General features: G+C 38.2%; 1 protein-coding gene across 3 annotated transcripts in view; it reads left to right on the forward strand.

Moving 5' to 3' along the window:
• The first annotated feature begins 3739 nt into the window (after positions 1–3739).
• Positions 3740–25412, forward strand: part of ERCC6 (ERCC excision repair 6, chromatin remodeling factor) — a 50554-nt gene continuing 28881 nt past the window's right edge. Inside the window, exons 1-6 of one of the 3 annotated variants that reach the window (XM_069864320.1) lie at positions 3740–4012; positions 4609–5042; positions 7497–7617; positions 9993–10101; positions 11683–12406; positions 21673–21798. In XM_069864320.1, coding sequence (XP_069720421.1) covers positions 4612–5042; positions 7497–7617; positions 9993–10101; positions 11683–12406; positions 21673–21798 — 1511 coding nt within the window. In that variant the 5' untranslated portion in view covers positions 3740–4012; positions 4609–4611. Of the gene's footprint in view, positions 4013–4145; positions 4228–4545; positions 5043–7496; positions 7618–9992; positions 10102–11682; positions 12407–21672; positions 21799–25412 lie in introns of those variants that run through there. The other 2 variants (XM_069864321.1, XM_069864319.1) reach the window with 2 other exon arrangements.

Consider the following 25412-nt stretch of genomic DNA (forward strand, 5'->3'; position numbering starts at 1 on the left):
AAATGGTATTGTCAAAAACTTCCTTGCATGTGAGCCTTAGTCTAGGAATATTTGTTGGAAACACAAAAGATGAGCAACTTAACCACAGTAAAGTAGTGGGGGAAACTTTCACTTCAGGAATTTGTTCCCATTTGCAATCATGACTTTTAAAGCCTAACTTTTCTACTGCATTAGCAGTAGATTTCTGCATTTAATTTCTTAAATGCACCACAGCAGGGAGAGAGAGGGAAAAAGAAACCCCAGATTTATCTCTTTGCAGTATGAAGAGCAAAAGCTGTTGCTTGCCAACTACACAATTGTTTTTGAAGAGCTTAGCATCTCTCTTAAGTTGATACATTAGCTTTATTACACTGGCATGGCTCCAAGAGATACTTGCCACTCAACTCACTGGTACAAAAAGATACAGATGCATTATTACTCTGGATGGAATTCTCATTTCTGCCAATGCTGCTGGCAGTTCTATGCCCTCCTGAGAAGTAATACAGCCCCTAAATCACTTATTATCTACTTTCATCACAACCTCACAGTTTCAACAGTTTGTTTTAAAAGTATCTGTGTGCCTCAGTGTATAGCATTTTCACCACTAGCACAGAAATCTCCCAGGGTGTTGGCTCAGACCCACAGCTGATACTCCATTAGGAAAGCATTGAAAACTACAGAAGCTAAACTGATACACACTAAAATATGACACTGCCAACTGTTTTTTAACAGAACAGCACTGCCTGTGGGCACTAGGAGACCACACCTGACTAAATGAGCCATGTAGCACAGTGTTGGGATTTTCAGCGTCTAAGCTGGCCTCAGGCAGGAAAAGTGTACACAGCTGATCAGCTCAGCTACAAACACAGTGTTTCTAGGAACAGCCATAGCACATAACTCCTCAGGGAAGTTTTAGGTGGAACCTGAGGTGTCTATCCCACCGCAGACCACTAAGGAGGTATGAGAAATTTTGTTCTGCTGAAATTCAGTCTGAAGATTTTACAAAGCTGAGTTTGAGGCTTCTTCAAAAATTCCACTGGTGTCTTTCCCTCCACGTATAACAGGCCAGACCCTTATTTAAGCAACCGGTCATTTTTTTTAAAGCTGGTGTGTTTCAGGCTACTTGAAACGTGTTTTTTCATAGCATGGGAAATTAGGCCCTAAAACACTCTACCAACTTACATAGGCAATGTTCTACTGATAAAAACCAAAATGTGATGTATTGCTAAGCCATCTGTACTATCTCAGCTCCAAGACACAGGCCTGATGTAGGAATTACTGAGAATTTTTGCTGCGTGTCACAAAGGAGGTCAGAAAAAATGACCTGATAGTCCTGTCTGGCCTTAAGCTCCATGAATCTATGAACAGATGAAAATCTTAGGCCTAAGCACTTTGAGACAAGGAGCATCTTAAAATATTTAGCAAAGCACTGTATCCACTGGGACTGCTCCATAGACAAAAGTAGTAGCCACATGCTTGAGGTTCTATCTCAGGTCACCTTAATGAATGTAAATACTTCTGTGATGAGGGCTCAAAGAAGACGTTCAAATCCTGGTGCCACTTAACTCTGAAAATGTTCAGATTTCTTTTTCCTTAGCCAGTGAGACCCAGCCTTTCTGTGTGGCTGCTATTTTGCAATCAGTCATAGTTCATGTACAGGATTTCCTCAGAACAAAATCCATAAATATGTTCTGTCACAAAGTCCTTCCTTGGCCTTCAGTTTGGCAAGATACATACTAAAATCCGTGGAGGAAAGGTCTAATTGAAAAAGCAAGACTGAAGATTTGGCCAACTGTCAGCAGGACACATTTGGGCCACTAAAGTGCTTGAGAGGATTATCTCCTGCTAAGAACCAGGGACCTACATGTGGCAGGTTATTACTGGGATACACTGGACACATCACTGGGATGTGTTTCCCATATGATTCTGAGGCTATCACTCTCGGGATAACTTTTTAGAGTACAGAACTGAATAAAAATGATGGACAATAAATTAAACCAAAAATTAAAACTGAACTCTTTCCTCCATCATCAGTGACAATGATTTACACAATCTGATTTTTCATTACCAAATTCAGAGTCAGAGAAAGAAAATGCTTCCTTTCCAAGTTGTTGTTCTATTTGTGCTTCTCTGGAAGTCTTTTTGCAGCCCTTCAAAAGCAGCTGCTGTTTTACATACTCTGCCAGGATCCTTCCCAATAATCCCACAAAGATAATAGAAAGGGGAGATGTCCAAAAAATTTAATTTCCAAGTCTTGCTAGTTCAAGGGGGAAAGAACAATTACTGCATGTCAAAAATTCCTACAACCAGCTCCAGCAAGGATTAAGTGTCATCACTAATGTTTGCATACAAGGGAGGTGGAGATAGTGGCTACATTAACAACACCAAAAAAACTTACCAAACAAGCAGAACTTGTCCTGCCCAGAAAGCCATTCCACCAGTGGTTTAGCAGACTCTATGCACTGCAGCTAGCAGTCATCTACACGTAGGAAAAAATCTTTAAAAGAAATTGAAGGTAAATGCAATTAAATACTTCAGTCAAATATAGAGAAACATGCAGGCATGCAAGCTATGTGAAAAAATCAGAACCCAGATGTGTATGTAGACAAAAGCAGAACTGAACTTCCAGTCCATCAGAGGTTAATTTTCTGTGTGAATATGACTGCAGTGAAAATATCACTTCAAAGTCACTGTTTTACAATGTAGATTTTGTACTTTTACAGCCTTTGTAATGGACAGTTCCAGGCAATAACTGAGACTAAGAACATATCAAAACCATAGATCTCACTTGCTTAGGCAAAACTATGTGTTGGGATAGAGGAGTTAAAGAAAGGTATAACATTGCAAATGCATCAAGGATTCAATGCCACAGAACAAGCTTCAAAGGCCTGTAGAATCTATCCTAAGATGACATTAAGAATACATGGAGCAGGACAACTAAAAAGCAGTTGAAGAAAGCAACTCTTGTGGTCAAACTGAATAAAATTCTCCCCTGGAGCCAAGAGTTAAATCCTAGCTGCTTCAGCATTTAGGTAGCAGAACATTTCCAAATATATTCTGCTATGTATTTACCCTCTTACAGCCAGCCCAAGGCTCCAGCTAATGAATCCCATTCTGCTGCTGAAACAAGGTGCATCTGGGTCCAGGACTGTCGGGGCAACGGAGCCAGGAGATGGAAGGAAGAGGAAAGAAAGCAGAGAAAGCTAAGAGTTCTGGAGAAAATCTAGTTGTCCACTTTTGTTGCTACCAAAGCAGGGAGAAAATAGAAAGGAATGAGGAAAAGAGCAGAAAGTCTTGGGGAAAATCTAGCTGTCCGCTTTTGTTGCTACCAAAGCAAGGAGAAAATAGAAAGGAATGAGGAAAAGAGAAGAAAGTCCTGCTACAGAGCCCAGCCGGCAGGAGAACACAGCACCCCTGAAAAGACTGCTTCTCTCCCCAATTGCTCACAAAGCATGTAAGCAACCCTGCTGCTAAATCCCGAACTGGGTAGCATCCTCCCTTTTTCCCCTTGGCGGAACCTCGACGCGATCCAATGACACAACTCGCACAACCGCGCTTTGGGTTTTGAGTCCTGGGCTAATTCTGCAACCACCAGAACGCGCCCACACGAGCCCTCCTATCCAGGGCAAAGCCTCCCATCCCAGGTCCCTCCCCGAGCCCTTCGTCCAGGGCGGAGCAGCCCGTCCCCAGGGCGGGGTTTGCCCCGCACCGCCTCCCGCGTTTGCGCAACCACCGCGCCCGCGGACGCTGCGGAAGTGACGAGGCGGCCGGCGGGCGGCAGGGTGCTTCCTGGTTCTCCCCGTCTTTCTCCTCCTCATCCTCCTCCTCTTCGTCCTTCTGCCGCCGGGACTGGGGCAGCGGCCACCCCCGGAGCCCTTCGCGTTTCTGTCGCGGGGGGTGAAGCGCGGGAGGCCCTCGAGGGAAGCGAGCGGGCGGCTGTCGGGAGGGGCTGCTGCCGAAACCCACCTGCCTGGTGAACGTCTTCCTGCGGGTTAATGATGCGTGTTTCCCGTCGAAGTCGATAAAAAAATAGGTGCGTTCAGAAGACGGTCTCGCCTTGCAGGCTTCGAGCAGCAGCGGCTCCCGGCGTGCCTCGATAAGCGCGGCCTTTGTCAGTTTCGTATCAAGTGAGATGTTTATGTACCGCGTCCAAGCTGAATTGTCAAACTACAGCCTCCGGCTGTTGACATCAATGCGGTCACTGGCAAGTCTTACCCCGTTTTAAACACTTGTGTTTATCACGTTTGGGTATGTTAAGTTGTCTATGTTTTTGTTATTCTTTAGTCTTGTGGAGCGTGGCTGTTTACACACAAGATTGAGGGCGCTCCCTGGCCAGCAGTGTAATTTTTACAGGTTGTTTTATTTGTCTTGACATCAGTGTCTTCAGGGGGTATTCTATATCGATGCCTTTAAGATGTTTTGGCCACTCTTTGATTGTGGACATGGGTTTGGGGAAGTTTTTGGGAGGACTAGTGCAGGAATGGTCTACTAGGTGTTTTGAAACAAGAATATGTTATAAAACAACACGTTCATTGTTTTGCTTGCTTTTATTTGGGCACAGTCTTCATGAGGAGCTTTGAGCGTGTGGACGTTCTTATGATGATGTGGTTCTTTGTTGCTTTTGAGCAGAGGATGCCAACAGACAACAGCCACCTGCCACAGAGTACCCAAGAGCGAGACCCTGTCCATACCGCAAGCAATAATTTCCTGAATAATGCTGAGGAATCTGGAATTGAACAAGAAAATGGCATTTCTAACAGTGACCTGGGTAATAGTATTCCAGGTCCCAGCTCTGCCAGCCAGTTGTCCACTTCCATGGCTGTTCCTTTGGAGGCCCCCAGGAGAGGACAACCCCTTTTACAGATCAACAGGCAGCAGATCCAGTCCATCTCACATAGTGCACAGGCTGCTGAGCTCAAAGGTTTAGGGGTTGATGTCTACGACCAGGATGTATTGGAGCAAGGAGTTCTTCAGCAAGTAGATAATGCAATTAATGAAGCTAATAAGGCAGCAAAAGCAGCTGATGCAGAGAAAGAATATCAGTCAGTGCTGGATGACTTAAGGTAAATCGTATTCTTTCTTACCATTACTTTCTGTTAGTGGCTGTGTAATGAGGCTTGGTGTTTCATGTTTTTAAAAACTGAAAGATGAAAAGATTTTTTGAAAACGCTAGTTCACATGTACTCTTCTGAGTTGCTCATCCTTTAAAAATGGAGAAAATATTTTTCACATCAGAGCAATGCTTCATTGTTCTTATTTGACTAACTCAGTCATGCATCAGAGTACAGTGCATCTCCTTTTCCTGCTTTGGCTCCTGCCTTACCAAGATACATGTTGTGTTTTCTGGGCAGTGGAGGACTGCATTGTACTCTGTTATTCAAAATTATGGTAAAACAAGTGCTAGTTCTTCAGTTCTGTGTGGTTCGTGGGGTTATCTGCTTCTGGTTATGTGCTTTCTATAACTCGGGTGACTTGTTTCATGAGTGTACTACAGCCAAAACAACCTTATCACAAATGCTTGTATGAAGTACTTAATGACACTTGAAAATAATCAAATGCCTATTTAACGTGGTATATTGATAGTAGAAGACTTGGAGGAATAGAAGCCGCAAATCTTTTGGGTTTTGATCTTAGATCTCCCTTTCTGTTTTTAGCCTCATTGTAGAGTTACTATGTGAACTGCTGCAGGTAAATAATTCCATCTGTGCATCATTCACTGTACTGCATTAATGTTGTTTTGTAGTGCTTGAGTGCCGTAGGCCTCCAATGCCTTTGTGAACTCTCACATAGCTCCTGTGTTATACATACACTTGATTTTATGCACTTCATTGATTTTCCAGTTTGGGTGTGGAGATGTGAAATTAAAATTAAGTTTGCAAAGCTGGAACCTGATTTCATATGTTATGTATCAGAAGGAGGTAATGAGTTAGATGGTCATCGAGAGGAATTATGGAGCGGTGTAGCCATCGCAATTAGATTATGTGGTTATTGAAAGAGTTCTGCATTTTCCTGTTTTTCTTCAGGAAGCATGATTGTTCCTACTCCTCTCTTTTCAGCTTCCACTTAAAGTTGTAAACGGAGATTTACATGAGGGGTGCAAATGTTTTATGCAGACCAGCAGAACTTCTGTATGAGATGTAATGTGCAGTCTGAAAGTAGATTTTGGAGAAAACTATACCTGGCTTGTTGAGCAGAGTGATCGGCAAAAGTAAAGGCATATAAGTAGAGCATGATAGAGTTGGTTAAAGTCCTGTAATGCAGTGAATGCATGACCAGAGGTAAAATTGGGCAAGAAGCAGTTTTTGGGTAGTTGGCCTAGAGTTCATGGTAGAAGCTGCATGGCTCTACAAGGTACACACAAATTTTAGCAAAAGAAGGAGAATAAAAAATAGTTGAAGTTAAATCCTGTTTAAATCCCACAGTCCTGTTAAATAAAGCTTTGTGGAAGAGGACCATAGTGGTATATGTTGAGAGACCATAGGGCCACAGAAGGAAGAGCCAAAAGGTAGGAGATGTGAAAGAGGATGATGCACTTCAAAGCAGCGAAACATGACTCAGGGGATGGGATGGTTCAAAAGCATTGAAAGAGAATGGAGAAGTAAAGATGGCAGTGATAGCTGAGGGGCTGGTAGAATGCACCTCCTAGGAGAACAGTAGTAGAGTCCAGATTAGAGCTGAAGAGAAATGTGATTGAACAATTTCCTCCCTGCCAAATGAGGAGACTTATATAGCGCTTTTCTTTGCATGTAAGGGGAATAACGACTACTGTGCAGGTGTTGTAAAGTGTTTTCTTTGACATTTTTCATAGTGCTATGAGTGTCCTTATGAAATAGTCTGCTATTTTTGCTGGATTTGTTGCTTCTGATAGTGGAGCAGTGCCTCCTTTCTTGCCAATAAATTCAACAGCAGAAATGGATGATATTAGGTTATAGTATATAGTTCAACCTGAGTTTCATATTTTATAGGGAAACATGAAAAATAGTATTGCATGCATAAGGAAAATTTAACGCTGATCTACTGTTAACTCTTTGAGCTAGTCTGTCTTCCTGAAACTAGATTTGTATCTTGTGTAAAAGAGGCATTACAAAGGTAAAAGAAATTGGCTTCCTTATCTAATGGCATCAAACTATTAAAACGGTTTTAGAAAATGAAAACATAGGATATGTTTTGCGTTTTGTTTAACTTGAGTAATAAAAGCAACCACTAGCATTTGCTTATCATCATCAGACTTGTAACTTTTGAATGTTATATATTGCAGTGGTTTGTTCCATTTCCTTGCCTTTAGAATTTAAGTAGTAGCAAAACTTTGCTTAAAACTATTTTATTATGTACAACTTTTTAAAATATGCAACGTTTCTGGCGTTGTTTAAATAGAAGGTGTTTATTTAGAAACTTTCTTTTTGACCTTTTAAAATCTAACCTTAAAACTCCTGGAATTTCTAAATTTTCTGAATACAGAATGTGCTATTTTTCTTTTTAGAATTGACTAGTACATTGCAATCTTTTTGTTTTTGCAGATCATGTACAACATCTCTGAAACAAATAAATAAAATTATTGAACAACTTTCACCTCAAGCGGCTGACAACAAAGATATAAACAGAAAACTAGATTCTGTAAAACGGCAAAAATATAACAAGGTGATTGAATTATGTTAATTTCCTGTTGACAATACTTAGCTTGTACTTTGGCTTAAGGTTTAGATTATATAATATAATCCTTGCTTAACTATATAGTTCAGAGTTAGTCTACAGTTGCTGTTTCTTCCCTTCTAAATGGTTTAATTTTCTACCAAAAACCGTAAATAATTTATTGAAGGATGCAAAAGTGAGTGCTGATTTTTTTATTATTTTATTTTTAGTGTAAGTTTTGGAACAAGCTGAAATTCCAGAACCTGCTCAGAAGACTAATTTGCATTAATTTAAATCCCTCCCAGTATTTGGAGAATTAGCAAAACATTATTAGGGCATGATTCAATAACTGACCTAAATCTCAGTTCTTGTCATCTTCGTGCCCTATGTTCCTTTCCTTAGTCCTCTGATTGTCAGGATCTTGCTTGTATCAGTACAAATCATTTCTTTCTGTGAACCGTTTTAAGTCATCGATTTGGCAGAAACTGCTCCACCTTTTTTTCTGCCAGAGTAGTAATGTAAAGGAGTTTTTAGAGCAATCTGACAGGCATCGAGGTGATACAAGCAACAGACCTATACAGCAGCTGTGAATAGGGAGTAAGATATTTGAGAAAAGGAAAATTTATCCTGGTCAGGAATGCAGCACTGATTAGCTCACTTTTTGATGGAAACACACCCTAATAGTTTCTACAGTGAACAAAATGTCTGAAGAACTTACTGTCCTTTGCCCTCAGACACTTCTTCCCAGTCTCAGGCCATTTTCCGTTGACTCCTTCAGTAGTTTGCTTTTTAACCTTGATCGTTTCAGCAACTTGGTCAACACTGTGCTCACAATTTGGCCAATTAACAGAGTGAGGAGGACAGTACTGAGCAGTGGTTAGTACGGGTCTGGGAGTAAGTAGCCTCAAGTAGTGGGAAGTGCATTAAACCAGATATACCTCTAAAGAGCGGTCATGTAATTGGACCATATATTTTGCTTGTTTTCATATTACTTGAAGCAGTTTACACAAGTATTAGTTACATGGGCAGTTCAAACTTTGTTGCAAGTTCATTCTTAGCCATCTGTAACAGGCCTTGAATTATGGGTATAAATCCTTATATGAAACTACAGTCTGTAAAAGTGGTCCTAATAACCTCAGGAGGAGGATGTTTGGAGGAAGGTAGTGTATTTAGAGTTAGTGTTGAACTGCTTTTTACATGGAGAAGTGCCTTTTAGCACTCTGCTCCTTGTAGTATTAAAAAAAGCAATTAAAGAAGACTGAATTCTTCCATTATTGAGAAAAAAGTGAAATTGATGTTTGGTACAAGACAGCTATTTCCTTAGAGCTGTTGTACAGGGCATGCTTTATGATCTGAAGTACTCTGGTAGCAAGCATAATAGTGTATGCGCATGAAATAATGTACTGTACTGTACATCAGTATACTTAGGCTTTGTGGTTTGAGAAATGCTATGTGAAGACATGGACAAACTGGTAAACTCTTCTGCACCAGAAAGCAAAAAAAAAAAAATTGTTTTTTGCAATGAAGGTGATTCTTACTGAAGTATATGCCTCAGTAGGCAAGGAAATACTTTCAAGGGATTGAGTTACAAATGTGGAAAGTTACATTTCCTATATCTTTTTTTTATGGATTCGAATTTCTTGTTTTGTAAATAAAAGTTAACAACACAAAGGAATCATGACGTCACCAGTGAATGTATAGTTGAGGATATTACAAGCAGATAAGAAGTGTAACAGAAGAGCTAGCTATGAATTATTTTTGTAGCAGTAATGAACTACACTTGTAAAGGACATGTAAAGCTGATTTTTTAAGTCATTTCACTTTATAGTTATTGCTGCACTCCTGGATTAACTGTGTACAAACATATTAGGATGATGGACTGATAAACAATTTCAGTTTCTTTCTAACAAAACATTCCGGAACTACTGGGTTGATTAATAAATCTTATTAATATAGTTGGTTTTAGTGGCTTATTAACCATTAGCCCAGTCCTGCAAATCATGAACAAATCTAGTGTTCTCTGTAGTCCAGTTGATGGACTTCCTTGATTAGAATCAACACATTCATAAAATGAGCTCAGAAGATGTACAGAAAAATGCATAATGCACCTGTGGAATTTGTGTGTATAAACGGTCTGATCTCACTGTATGCATATCATAAGATGTTTGTACACACAGAATTGTGTGTGCTTTGTGAGTTGGAGCCCTACAGATATTGTGGTGACACTTTTTGCATTTTTTTTTTCAAGGGCAATACTGCAAACATTTGAATGTGAGATTATAGTGGAAAATACTGCAAGTGTAGTAATTCAAGTCATCTTTAAAAGGGTAGCAAGTTTCTGAGCCAGATTAAAAATTAAATTATGTATCTGCTTGTCATTCCAGGAGCAACAGCTAAAGAAGATCAAAGCAAAGCAAAAACGTCTCCAAGCAATTCTTGGTGGAACAGAGATTCTTGATAAAGTACATGAGATAGAATTTGAGGAAGATGAAGGTATGGGAGAAGGCTGAAAATTCTGTTCTACTTTGATGTAATGCCTTTTTTCATTTGAAGCTAGTTTACAAGATCTTTGCCAATAAGGAAATAAATTTCAGTAGTTTGCTTTCAAAGAGTATAAAGGACACTTATTCTCTGCACCTGCAGAATTGCAGATCTTTGTGTATTCATGTGGGAAGTTTTAAAAAATGGATGTTAATCCGTGTTCAGCTCAGTAGGGATGGCTGAGGCACATTAGAGTATTGGGCTTAATAAATTGGAAATCCTAGCATTTTTTCACAGCTAATTTGATAAAGATGACTAGCATCATGATTGAATTACATTTTATATGCGGGATGCTATCAATCAGCATTAACAAAATTGTTTTTTCTTACTGTTAGGAAGTATCACAGAAGTGGAAGGGGGAAGGCTGTGCCGTGCTTTAAAATAAAAATAAGGCTTCCTCCACATGAAGAGATTGTTCTCTGTGTTTCACTAGGTGTTCTTTCTCACTGCTGTTTGAATACTGAACTTGGATTTTGTAACTCCAGCTTGGTTGTGTCTTGGCCGCAGTCACTAATCAGCAGTATTCTGCAGGGCAAATCTGGACCCCATTGACATCCGTGCATCACCTCTGGGTCATAGCGTTACTTGCAGAGGCGTAAACTCTTTGTGCTACCTGTCCATTGCAGATGTGGCTGGAGTGGATTCTAGATCTCACAGAGCTCATGCTTCTCTCGCAGTTCAACAAAATTTACAGGAGTCAAAAACTCAGTAAACTTCTCTTAGTAAGAAAGCATCTTTAATCCTTTTAATTTGAATGGGTTCACACAGTAAAACTCAAACACCTAGTGTGATGAAACGTAACATAAGTGAATGAAGTCCAAGACAGAAGTCGTAGTCTGAGAAACTGAGGGTGTGGAGATGGAGGAGTTTCAGTTTAAGTGAAGGACTCTCTTATGGTGATATGCTGTGCAGCCAATCTGACTTTTAAAGTCATAATCCTAATACTAGTATTGTAGATTATGAAGATGAGTTTTGTTTTCTTTTTTTTTTCAAGAATGTAGGAAGACAGTATTTTATGTGTCTTTTAAGATTTTTGCCTGTTCTGATACGGCAATGGAAGTGTTAAGTTTCAAGCTTATGAGTAGGACTGATAAATCAGAAATCTAGAATGGATGATGTTTCTGCATATGGGAGCACAATGGTTTCTTGCACTGAACATGGTGACATGAGTTGAATTGATAGCCTAGGTAGCACATTAGCGTTGATCTGGCATGAGGAACTGTAATTTTATGGGGGTATCTTGTTTCAGAAGTATTTGCACTTTGATAGTATGTATAATGTTTCCTTATATAAAGTTTGAGAAGTAGTTTTAAATAAAAGTTAGTGTGATGGTTTTTGACTTCTGCTTTGTTGGGGTTTGCTTTATTTGAACTCCAGTTATGTGTGATGATAATTTGGACTTAAGTTTATATATAGAAACTAAACTGAATGCATATAAAACTTGGGGCAGGAGGGAACAAACCCCTTTGTTCCTGTGTTTGCATTATTCAGAAGGTGCTAAAGGCATGCTGGATGTTCTGATTTATGTTGTAGAACCTGGTCCGTCATCTCTTGGTAGTATGCTTATGCCTGTTCAGGAAACAGAGTGGGAAGAGCTTATTCGTACTGGACAGATGACTCCATTTGGTACTAAAATAGTGCAGAAGCCAGAGAGGAAGACACGACGATTAATGCTAAATGAAGCATCTGATTTTGAGAAGTACTTAGCAGACCAAGCTAAGCTGTCATCTGAAAGAAAGAAGTTATCCCTTCACAAAGGTTCAAAGAAGAAGAAAGTACAAGCCAAAAATGTTCAGTGTGTAGCTCCCACATCTACTACAAAGGAAAAAGCCCTGTCAAAAACAGATAAGCGCTTAAAAAAACACATGAGAAAACTTCAGAAGCATGCCCTTCAGATTCATTCAAAGGCAAAGATTCCAAAAGAAAAGAAATGTGTTGAGGGCAAAAAGTTCAAGCATGAAGAGGAGGATGATAGTGAAGAGTCTGAGCACGTGCCTAATGAAGAGCTCTTCGATCCAGAAGCAGCAGAAGTGGAGGAAGAGCAAGCATCTTCTCATGCTGAGAATGATTCTGATTATGAACTCAAGAATTTGTCTAGAAAAAGAAAATACTTTGGCAAGAGAGATTTTAAAGAAGGGGAAGATGATAGTGACTTCTTTCCAAGCTCTGAGGAGGAAGAAGAGCATACAACAGGGAAGCACAAAGTAAAGAGGTGGAGAGATGATGGAGATGAAGACTATTACAAACAGAGACTAAGGTTAGTCCTAAACATTTTAATTAGTAACATCAACAAATGATGTTGAACGCGCAAAGGGAAATATCTGTAATACACTGCTAGTAATTGAAGGAAGGAAGTTGAGACAGTTAAAATTATTCTTATAGCTTCCAAAAAGAATAAGGCATACCTCTGAATAGCAAGGACTTTGCTGTTGTATTTTTCTTACTGTAATAGCTCCTTTAGTAATAAGCTGTTTGTTTGCAGAACTATGAATATGCCCAAAATCAAGTACATATAAAACATGGTGTTACTTGACAGCTTTCTACTTAAGTACCACTTTTGTCTGTAGATCATAGATCTACCTTTCAAAAAGAAAAAAAGTTGTCTCCCATTTGATAAGCAATGCCCTCTTTCTTCAGAGGATGACACTTCTTTACTGAGAGAGAAATCTTTGGTTTAGGCTAGAGCAAGATGCTTAGTTTTGGGGCTTTAAGTAATTAAATGCTAGTCAAGAAAAAATAATTTGAATTATGATAGTTACATACTATTTTTGTAGAATGTGTTAGTTTATTGAAATCTGAGGCAATTACATATAGTTTATATGGCTAACAGGTTTATCTGAAAATCAATATTAAAAGGATCTTTTGAATTTAAACTTGGAAAAAACTCATACTGGAGAGGACAATATCTGTATTTTTTTTACCATTGGAATGTGATCTCTTGTATAATTCTAACAGAAGACATAAATAATCAAGACTCGACATTAATACTGCTGCTAATCAAGTTTAAAGAGTGCTGCTCTGTTTGGCAGTGATTTTCCTCTCTTTGTTCTTGATGAGAGTAAGGGTAAAAACATCCTTGTACAGAGAGATAGAGACAACGGTGGAAATAGTGGTGTTTTTCTGTTGCTATGATGACCTAAGGCTGTAAACTGAGTAAGGTTTCTAAAGAGAATCAGTGTCTTCTTTGAAATAAACTAGTATGTTAGGTTGGGAAATACAGCTGAGAATGCATTATTTTTTAGAATGGCATCTTAAACACCATGTGCTAATCTGTGATTTATGAAATTTATGTAACCTCTGTGTTAGTGATCTCTCTGTAGCTACAGCTTGTTGTTGAGACATTTTCTCTACCAATACCATAACTTTTGAGCTGCTAGCAGTAAGACTGAGCAATGTTTCTGTTTTCACAACTGCCCAGAAAACATTTTGAAGGGGCAACAAAGTGACATGCAATTTATTAAGCTGTTAATGGTAACTAATTATGTCAGTGGAGTTAAGAGACATGTTTGCACAGTCAAAAGATTAGGATCAGTAAAACAGTTGGTTTGGAGGTTTTTTTATTGTTCTCTGACCACTAACTCTAACCATGTTCTCTCTTTTCTAGTATGTGTTGAGCTTCATATGATGAACTTCAATTTGTTGGTAGCATGCATACTTTTTGGCTACCTTTATTGAATGTCCATCAAGTAGTTTTATAGTCCTGTAGAAAATCATGGATTCCAACTTGAAAGCAGCTGTTCCAAAATGAAAGGAAGAGAAGATATTAGGGCTGCCAGTGAAGGGTGATTGATGTAGTAATGAGGCCTAGCATGGGAACTTGGTTAATGCTTGAGAGTCTGAATTTAAACTTCTATGGAATCTTAGGGATTTAAATGAAGCTGTACTAGAGAAGGCGTACAGAAGTAGAGATATAAATGCCATCACTTCCTGTGATGAGAGCCTGAGCTGCTGTGGAGGAAGAGTCATCTTCTGGTAGCAGAGGTACTCATGATCGTAGAATACTGGTAGTATTCTACGTATCCTACTTCCCCAAGCAGGAAGGGCTCAATTCACTTTAACATCCTAGGTTACAAAGGCAAATCAAGAGCTGGTAGGAAGCAGTAGGTTTGTAATCCCAGAAGCTGCTTTTCAAAGTTAAAGCATAGTTCATTGCTCTTGAATGGAAGATTTCAGCAAGAGGCTAATCTGAACAATGTCCAAAGGGTCAAAAAGTGATGTGTTTTTTATTGGATGCATTAACAAAAATTAATTGTACTTAATTGGTAAAATATTTACTATTACTGAATGAAACTGTACTCCTCACATTTAAATTAGACCAATATTAAATCATTTTTAATTCAGTGTTTTCATCAAGAGTAATTTATTTTGATTGAAAGTTTTAATATGACTCACAATTTAAATTCAAACACGTTTTTTAATAACATTAAGATTGTGACAATTTATCCTTAGCAAAGTCATATCATAGACTACATTTCTTTTGGTTACTAAAGTTACAATACAAGTCTAAATGAATTTTAGAAATATCAATAACTCTAATTGCTACCAAAACACTACATCTCTTAAAAATTTCATAGCTACAGTTATTGTGGCTGTTAAGCTGCAGCTGTCCACGTTGACGTTTTTATGCTGACACCCCCAGGTAATCTTCATTATGGCAAATGCCATGAGAAAATAAAATGTAGTGAATTAAGAAACATATTAAGAATGCTATAGAAATGCTGTCATTTGCTTACATTTATGTCTTGTTTCATGTCAGTTTTACTTTTGAATGCAAATAAATGGGTAAGATTATGGTCTATTTTACCCTAGAGCGAGGCATTGGAAAAGCCTTTAGGATTACTTTAGTCTTCTGAACATTTAGTCTTGTGCTTGGCACTGAATACAGTCCTACACTCTTAGAGATTGAAAATGAGTTTCCTTTACATTAAAACTTTTCAGAGATGGGACTTGAAGATTGGTCTGTGTCAAGGGGAAAATAAAATGATGTTGTTAGAGCATGATAATTAGCTAACTGCAGGACTGCAAAGCATAGAACAGGAGACTGTTTTCAGAACAGGAACTAGTGTCTTCTGCAGTAAACAGGGCAGACAGGAGAGCACCAGACTTTCCTTTCCTTCTAAACACCGCTTGCAGAAGCTGGCCTAGTCACTCAAAGCAAGATGTGATCGTTGGAACATGAAAAAGTATAAGTTAGCTATACAGAGTATAACTCATGCTGTCAGTAATTTCAGTTATTTTCCCTTGCATCAATCCTCCATTGTCTTTCTCTAAAGTTACTGTTATTGGAGCCGTGTTGCTGTGCACCTACTTGGGAGAAGCCCTCTGTTCTGAAAAGGTTAACTTCTAAGGTGAATCATAGCTTGCAAGAATAATGAACAGTAACAAGGAACATCAGGATTATGGACAGTAAGGTAAATAATCAGCATACTGTCAGGCAGCTAAAAGTAAGTTTAAGATTCAGTGAAAAGTAGCATATCGTCATTCCCAGCTGTCCTTCATACTGGCTATTACCAGCTGAACCCAGAGGGTTAGGTAACCAGTCTCTTAAGAGATTTGATACCCAGCAACAGGTATGTAATTGTATGTTTTGATGTACTCCATAGTGACCATCCTGTTCATAATTTGCACTGGTGAAATTTTAATCTGTTTCCTCCTGCCTGGTGAAATGGTCAGGTCATAGCAGAGCCAGTTTCTATGAAAACCATGGAATGAGTGAGAATGCACCTGCTTTCAGCTTCTTTTACCTAGGATCAGAAAATAAAAGTAACCTTGTATGCAGATTAAATGCATAGAAAAAAACCTTTTCTGTGTTCTCAACAAAACCGCTGCATAGTTTTCTTGTATTATTCTCCAGGCTTTGCAGATATGGAAGCTGCAGTTTATCAAGATAACTTTTTTTGCATATTAATCAAACTTTTCCTTTGTATGTATTAAAATGCAAAGCGTAAGTGCATTCAAGTGGTGTTTGCTGCTTGTAACATAGAATTATAGAACAGTTTGTGTTGCAAGGGACCTTAAAGATTGTCTAGTTCCAACCACCCTGCCATGGGAAGGGGCATGTTCCAGTAGACCAGGCTGCCCAAGGCCCCATCCAACCTGGCCTTGAACACCTCCAGGGATGGGGCAGCCACAACTTCCCTGGACAACCTGTGCCAGTGCCTCACTATTCTCATGGTGAAGAAATTCTTCCTAATGTCTAGCCTAAATCTGCCCCTCTCCAGTTTATAGTCATTCCCCTTAGTCCTGTCACTACAAGCCTTTGTAAACAGTCCCTCCCCTGCTTTCTTGTAGCCCCTTCAGGTACTGGAAGGTTACTATAAGGTCTCCTCTGAGCCTTCTCTTCTCCAGGCTGAACAAGCCCAACTCTCTCAGCCTGTCCTCATATGGGAGGTGCTCTGGCCCTCTGATCATCTTTGTAGCCCTTTTCTGGACCCATTCCGACAGTTCCATATCCTTCTTATGCTGAGGATTCCAGAACTGGACACAGTACACCAGGTGAGATCTCATAAGAGAGGAATAGAGGGGCAGAATTGCCTCCCTCAGCCTGCTGGCCACGCTTAACATGAAGTTAAAGTGTTACACTGTTGACATTGCTAATACAGTATCTGCATAAGGGAATGGCTTGGAGTCAAAACAAAAAGTTAGCAGTCTTATGGTCAATATTCTCATCACAGTTGTCAGTATGTCTGCCTGCTGCTGTGAGAAAGGAATTACATTTCATGTTATGGGAGATAAGTGCAGTATCTATGTTTTCTTGTGTATTCTGTATATTTTGTGCAGTACAGTTTTTTGAATAGCTCTTAATTCAATTGTTGCCGAGTGCTCAGAGGCAAGACTAGGAAGGCTGCTTTTTTTCGTGCCTCCCAAGTGACATCCCAGCAGCTGAGTAGCTGGAAGTTGTGGCTGTCAGCATGCTAAGAATCAAACAAAAAAAAATTTGCTTAAAAATAAGTTGTATTTCTGAAATCAGACCAGTTTTCATGTGCTAGCTCTCTTTCAAGTATCTGAGTCACTGGATCTCTTGATGTTTCATAGTTATAAATCAAAAAAGGATTAAATATTACCTTTTCTGAAAGATACTTTCTTAGAGCATCCTAACTGCTCCTTAAAATGACAAAGCAAGACACAAATGAAGATATATTTTGGCTCGCTCGCTGAGTACACCTTTCATTCTAAGCTCAAGTGTGTAATTGTCTACATCAGTCTTAATTTACTTATGGAGGCTTGTGGTACTAACTGCATGTATTTCATCTGTTAGGACGTACCAATTAAATCTGCCCATATAGACCATAAAAAGTTAGATCAGAAAAGTAATGCTGAATGCTTCAATTTAGCAAATTAGAATAATCTGTAAGGGATTCTTATCTGTCTAAAATAGAAAACATATTGTACTTCACAGATGCAGGCTATATTAAACGCTCAGCTTGGTTCCTGACTCTATTTCTTTTAAAAAAATCTAATTGTGCTCATTACTGTTCTGGATGTAGAATTTCTTTCTAGGGTATTGCAATAAGTGGTAAATGGGTTTAGTATCTGAAAACATTCTTATACTAAGAAAGATTTAATTGTATGATATATGGCTTTCATACTGCACTTGCAGGATAAAATTCTATTTATGTCAGTGACCATGGACAACATAGGTGGTTGTCCCACTCTGTTCCATACCTGTGCAGCCCCAGCTTGAGTACCGTGTGCTGTTTTGGGTGCCACGGTATAGGGAGGATATCAAGCTACTGGAAAGTGTCCAGAGAGAGGAGGGCCACAGAGTTGGTGGAGGGTTTAGAGCAGAAGTCATATGAGGAGCAGCTAAAATCACTTGCTTTGTTCAGCCTGGAGAAGAGGAGACTAAGGGGAAACCTCTTCGCAGTTTGCTGCTTCCTTACAAGGGAAGGAGGAGCAGGCACTGTTCTCTTTTCTCTGGTGACCACTGATAGGACTTGAGGGAATGGCAGTAAGATGTGCCAGGGAAGGTTTAGGTTGAACATTAGGAAAAGGGTTTTCATTCAGAGGGTGGTGAGCACTGGAACAGGCTTCCCTGAGGAGCAGTAATGGCGCCAAGGCTGACAATAGTCAAGAAGCACTTGGAGAACACCCTCAGACACATGGTGTGAATGTTTGGGTTGACCTGTGCAGGGACCAGACTTGGACTCGATGATCCTTATGAGTCTACTCCAACTCAAGGACATTCTGTGATTCTCAAGGTCATGCTTTTATTTTCAAGAGGCTGACTGTTAGGCATGCCAATGATGTTTAACTGAGGTGTGTAGGGAATGTATTGGCTGGATGGTCAATATATTACTATGTAGTTAAGTCAAATATGAGCTATTGCTGTTTCTCTGAAGTTTTCTATCTGGAGAAAGGTACAAGACCAGACTGATGAACTGACTGATCTGGTCTAGCAACTAGTGTTTATCCTCCCATTGTTTCAGCCATTTAAATATTTACACTTTTTTTTAAAGAAAATAATGATGTTTTAGTGTAGAATATCTTATAACTATGTCTTACATTAAGTTCACAGCCTCTCAAAAAAACAAATAGCTTCTTCAAACTTTGAAAGTAGTCAGTGATAGCAACAAATTGCTTCTTTTTCTTTAAACTGGTAATTGAGAGCAAAAGAAACTCCAGATCTTCGAAAGAGATGTAATACTACAACATGTGTAATTATGCACTTCAGTAAAGTAATAGATAGAGTGTTTCTAAAATAAACCATTCTTTAGGAAAATTAAGTACAGGATTTATTAGTTAAAGCTCTATAAGTATTTTCTGGGCATCTAATAAATTTAAGATAATCCAACATTAATCACACTTGTTCCAGAAAATATAGTAGTTGTGTTAAGGTGACTTGCTTATATTCCTGGCCGAGCTAATCCCAGAAACGCTTCTTTAGTCCTTTCTGGATCACTTTTTCTAACGCACACTAGAGGGCAATCTGTTTCTTCCCAGGGGAGACTGGATTTGCAGTGCTGGCCAGTGGCGGTTCATATTGGAATATATAAACAGAAACAAACTCTTGGATAAATTAACATCCTGCTTGAGCTTAATATGAATTGTTTAACTAGCTGTCACTTCAGAAGATTTCTAATCTACAGTTGTTTTGATTTTAGTGTGGTAAGTAGGAGTTTTTTTCCTTCGAGTCTTGCCATAACCTGGTCAGATAAAGTAATATAGTTCTGACGTATCTCAGTTCCTGTAATGGCAATGACTGTCAGCGTTTGTCAGTTTCAGTTGTTATCTTTTTCTGGAACTTGGAAGAATAACTGACCACCTATGCCTGTTGGCACAACAATGTAGTACTGAACAAAAATAAAAGCATTTTTATGCTGTGCCTTTAGAATGTATCATATCTGCCTGCTAGACTCAAGAGCATGATTGTTATTTTCCAAAATCAAACATTTAACAGAGTCTAAGACAGAGATTTCCACTCCTGTTTTAGGGTAGATATATAAAAGTGAGGAAAACTCAGACACTAAATATTTTTAGTAATTTCTTTTTTTACTACTTAACTGAATACACAATTTCAAATCATGAGTAAGAACCATCTAATAATAAACATGAGCAACTGATCAGTTTTTAATCAGAAAACTGGAGACTGTCTTTGTCCATCTTGTTTTTTCTCTGCTGCATATAGTTCTTTCATGATTTTTCAGTTCTGAAGACTTCCTGACTTAAGGGAACCTAATATATTCCAGTGAAGCTGGATAGCAGCATGGCTGAACTCTTAAAGACTTGCAGCAATGCTTGAGATGTTTTATAGCATCTTCTAGTTCCTTTGCCTGGTTGGAAGTGCAAAATGTCAGGGGTGGTATTTGTCTTATGGGCAGAAAAATTTTAAGGGTCCTCTGTTTCCCTCCTTTTGGCTGGTTGGATCTGGATATAAATCCAGATAAGGAAACTGTTGAAGTTATGTTGCTGTAGCTGATGTTATTTCAACTTGTTATTTCAACAATGTTTTTATGAGTAAGTTTCTTTTTCCTGACATGGATAAACTTGGGCTACTACGTTTGAAAACATAAGGCATTCAGATCATAAACTTAAAGCGTACTGGATTGTGCATAGCAAAGCTGGAAATAAAATACAGTTTGCATGTTGACCTCTAGATGCAGTTTAACATGAAAAAGCAGTGCAAAGCTTTACAGAAAAAATCAGGATGAATAGCTTTAGATGTAAAAAAAAAAAAGAGGAAAATGTGAATTTTCTCATGCTTTTAAATAGTTTAGAAATAATTTCTTTCACCCTACGAAGTGTGTTTGGGGAGGAGGGGGTAAAGGTTTTGTTTCATTTTTTAGAACTCTGTTAATCCACTATTCTGCCATTATTTTGCTGCTAAAGAAGCAACCAAGGCTAACCAGAAGTCATTTGTGTAATGGATAAATGGTAAAATGTTACCAGGAGGGAAATGGACTATTCACTCGCCTGTATCACCTGTAGTGTTTGTGATTCAGAAACGGGAGGTACACTGAAAAGTTGTTGCATCCTCTTAAGTCCTTCTACATCCAGTTTCTGCAGGACTGTTCTAGAGTGTATTGCCCAGGGTTTCTTCAAGGTACAGTTAAAAGACTGGACAAATGAGTTTTCCAGCAGCTCACTTGGATATTTGTTGCTTAATGCAGTAGATTTTAGTACTGTGTGGCTTAACTTACTTTTTTTTTTTTTGGCCTCAATTTTCCATTTGTTTCTCTTCGTCCCATCACTACTATTAATAGTTCTTTGGGACTTTTGAACGTTTTGGTCTTAGTGTTTTACGTTTCAGATACTTCTGGACTGTCAGTCACCTTCAACCTTTTTTATGGGATGCTTTTGCACTGCATCCAGAACAGTAACATTAGGGATGATTTTCATCTGTTCTGTAGTGAATTTGTCAGTTTATGCACCACATTCAGCGTCTCTTCCATTGGAGAATTCCAGCAAAACTCAAATTGTCAGTGAAGTCCTGTTGATTCACTAGAATAATATTTTCAGAACTGGCTGTAGCATACACTTTACTCCTACAGGTAGGAAGATTTAGAGCACGTCACCCCAAAGATGGTGATGCTTCTGAGTCTTCTGTAAGATTATACACTGCTGCGCTTTTCTCTAGGTGAAGGAGGTTATTCAAGTATTTGGTTAAATTAATAAAATAGCTTTGGAACACTTAAGTTTTATTGATCTAAAAATGATATTTGGTTGTGAAGGTTTAGGAACTTACAGTAGCTGGATCGTGATAGCGTTAACTGTTGATTCCGACATATTAGTATTTCAGTCTGTACAAAATTATGACTAGCTGTAAAACTCTCAAGGCTTATAACTAAATTGACAGGAGTACGTGCAGCTTTTACTATGCCGTGTATTTTGAGCAGGTATTTACTTGCATAATTCTCTGCTCCAAAGAATTACTATTTGAATCATGACATTGGAGAATGCGTTTTGTTGGGTTTTTACCTGACTGAAAATTCAGTGTAGTTTGCATATAGTATCTTGTTGAGAAATGGTTAAACGAAATATTTCTATTCAATAATTGAATGTTGACTCCTTGTGTCACTCTAGGAGGTGGCAAAAAGCACGTTTGAAGGACGAAGAACATCAAACAGTTGAGGATCTTTCTGAAGAAAGTGACACTGAATTTGAAGAAGGTTTCAAAGTACCAGGATTTCTCTTCAAAAAGCTTTTTAAGTATGTGTTGTGTACTTTATTTGAATATTATGCTGCTGTATGCTCTTAATAATATTAGTGGTAACAATCGTGGTGATTTCTGGGTGACTTTTGCTTTTTACTTCACTGAGAGATGCCTCAACTTTTACTTCTGTTGTTTCTGTAGGATTATTTCTTTGAAAAATACTCCAGGATCAAACCTTAAAGAAGCAAATTTATTACAGGCACAAAATGTAGTTACATGAAAATAGAGATGATTGGCTGATGTGAATATTGTGAATGCTTATTAGCTAAGCCATGAATTGAGAAACTCTCCTTATCTGTTTCTAGAAATGCTTTCTTTTATTGATAAGTGCTTTTGTTTCACATATGGAGTGGTAGAATAACTTTACTATGAAGACTAAGGTGTCGGCAAGTTGTGATAAATGAAAACTGGAAATGTAGGAGTTTCTGTGATTCAGTGTAGTGAGTGAAATTTTCTGCCAGCAAAAAGTACAGACAACTTTTTCTTTAAATAACTGCTCAAAGTCTACTCAAAGTAACTACTTATAATACATATTATTAAATAGTCTCAAACATTTTGCCCAGTAAAAATTTGGAGGGTGTATTTTGAACTCCTGTAGTAGATGGGAAACACTCTACAGTTCATTCTTTAGTTATCAAAATCTGTAATCCAGCATTAAATATAACTGCTTTCTGTTTTGCTTTTTTGAGACCGTGGTGCCCAGTAACATTTTCACTTTTCATCTCAAAAAACTGTTTATGGAAAGTCATCCCAAACAAGCAAACTGTTGACAAATTAACTTTATTCGATAGTCTCTCCCTAACTTTCATGCATAAGAGGCTTGAATCCATTTTTGTTGGCACCATTTTTCACTGCAGGAAAAATGTCATCTTTTTCAAAAGCTAACTCTAAAATCTTATAATTAGTGTAATAGAAAGCCCTGGTTTATAACAGGCATGCATGGTATCCCTTCCAACAGGACCATCTAGTCTTAACCTCAAAGAAATTATTACTGTTGTCTTCAGTTCCTCAGAAGAAAAGCACTAGCTCTGAAATGGAATTGAATTAATGACTTGGTTGCCAGGATGGTTACATAGCCAATATGTGGTCTCCAGTTGTTTATGCAAAGGTACTGCAGGAGTAATCATCCTGAGAACGGATGTGTGGTCTGAGCAACCCAAAAGGAATTGCAATAAAGCAGACATCTAAAAATTAATCTTAGTGATATCAGCCTCACTAATGAAGGGTATCCCTGCAACCATGAGTCAGTTGGCAAAACTTCCTAAGTGGTTAGAAAGATCAATTGAGTTGAATGGTTCATCTGCCTTGTAACTTAAATGCTGATATCTCCAATGCAGGAGAGCCCGTAGTCAATAGGCATTAAACTTTGAGTTCTGAGCAAGTTTAGTACAAAGCATGGAAGTATATTGACCCGAGGAGCTGTATAGCAGTGTACTGTGTGTGATCTTTCTGCACCATTGAAATGAATTCCAAAGAAGTTAGGTCGCACCACAAAAAGTAGGCCCTTAAGCTGGTTCTTTGGTAAACCTGTTAAACTGGATAATCTGTTTCTTCCGTTTATACTTGTCTGCTTTGAGGAATATTCTGCAAGAATGCCTTTGGTACTGCTCTGGAACAAAACCAAACATAGTAAGCAAGGCTTACAAACACTGCCTTATACTGTCTGCACTTCTGTACTTAGCCTGAGAGAATGCTGTCTGTATAAACAAGGAACCAGGTTTCTTCAATATTTGCTGTGTGTGATTCAATATTTGTGTGTGATTTCCCTGACTGGTCTGAAATGCAGTTTTGTTTCAGCAACAATGCAACTAAACTCTGCTAGCCACTGTGGTGAATTTGGGAGGATGCATCACAGCAAGATTGCTCATGTGAACATAACTGTTTTGGTAGACCAGGCAACATTTTTATTTTACTTTTACTGTATTTTTGAAGTAAAAAAAAAAAAAAAGCAAACAAAAAACTAACATAAAAGTTGGTGCAGTGAAAGCATATGATTAAGGGTAGCTAATTCCCTGTTTATAACCATAAAAACTGGGGAGGCTGGCCACTTTAAATTTTGCGTAGTTGCAATTATTGTATGTTTATATGATTATACAAAGAAAGCACCTGCTTCTCTTCCATTTTTAGATAAGCTTAGAGCAGCTGTTTGGGTTTGGTTTTTTTTCCACAAACTTAATTCTCTGCTGTGGAAATTTCTCAAGAGAAGGGCAGAGGGGGAGAAAATGCTTCTGAATGCAGCTAGCTTTTAGGTAATGAATGTAATCCTAAGTAATAATACAAAATAACATCAGGAAGTTCTTGAATGGTTGTCTTCTAAAGAGATCTGCTGGACGTTAGTCCAGGGGAGCAGCTTCTTGCTGGAATTAAGTGATCTCTCCAACTCTTCAATATTTCTATCAGAAAATATTCTTTCCTCCATAAAATGTAGTAATAGTAGCCTCTGAACCTAATAACAGCTAATCCTGCAAGCCATTTCGTAGTTGGTTTTAGATTACTGCATTTTTAAGGTGAATTAATTTGTAATAAAACAGGGAGTTTGGGGGCTTCTTGGGGTAATGCATTTAAGACACCAACAGATAGTATGATTTCTGAAACATTAGATTTGTACTTTGATCATCTTTTTCTAACTATTCAAGCTATTTTTCTCTGTTTAGCATTCTCTAAATCCATATAGAACTCTCCATAAATTGATTTTAATAGTACTTCGTAGATACTAATGTCATTAGCTGTCAGTAGTCCTAAGTGTTATTTGTTCAAAGAATGAAACAAGATTTTTAAATGCGCACAAGACCTAAAATGAAGAATCCTTCTTTTACAAAAGAATAAAACCAAGTTTTGCTCTTTACTGTGCTCTGCACTCCAGGAATGCACACCATCAAGAAGAAAATATCAGGAACTTTGTTCTTCGTCTAAGTTACAAGGCACAGAAGTGCTGAAATGTGTATTTTAATTTTTTTATTGTAATTTAAATATTTCTTCATTTCTTTCTGTTCTGTTTTCAATTTAACCCACCCATGTGATGTTCTATTCCTACTGATCTCACTATTTCATATAATTATAAAAAAGCATACCCTAAGGTGATTCTCAGCCCAGCATCTTATCTCCACTTTTTTAGCTTACCATTGTAAGTCTTGCTTTCTAGTCTGCTGCTTTTATTTGGAATGTACTTTACATTGTTGCTTATACAATTTCCAGTGAATGACTGGAAGTAGAAACTGCCCTGACACTCTCACATAATAATACTCTGTTGTAGCCCATTCACTGGAATAGTTTCTATTGTTATGTCTTCCAAAATATTTTGCCTTGTTGGCTTTTTTCTTCATTGAAAGACACTAAATGTTATTAAATGAATTTATGTGAAAAGAAAGCTTGCTTTGGCAGATGTGAGCAGCTTTCATAGTGGGGTATAAAATCTGTACTCCTTGCAAGTCAAGCTTTTCCTTCAGTTCAAGGTATATGTTCCAAATTACATAATTTACTAGACCCTTACACATTTTCTTTTCAGAGAATATAATACTTTGTTAGAGTAGCTTTCCAGGTTGCTTTTAACACTTAAAATATACATGAAATAAAATACCCTCTAATTACCATGACTATCAGTTTAATTAGA

This window comes from Phaenicophaeus curvirostris, chromosome 9 (genome assembly GCF_032191515.1).
Source record: "Phaenicophaeus curvirostris isolate KB17595 chromosome 9, BPBGC_Pcur_1.0, whole genome shotgun sequence".
NCBI lineage: Eukaryota > Metazoa > Chordata > Aves > Cuculiformes > Cuculidae > Phaenicophaeus > Phaenicophaeus curvirostris.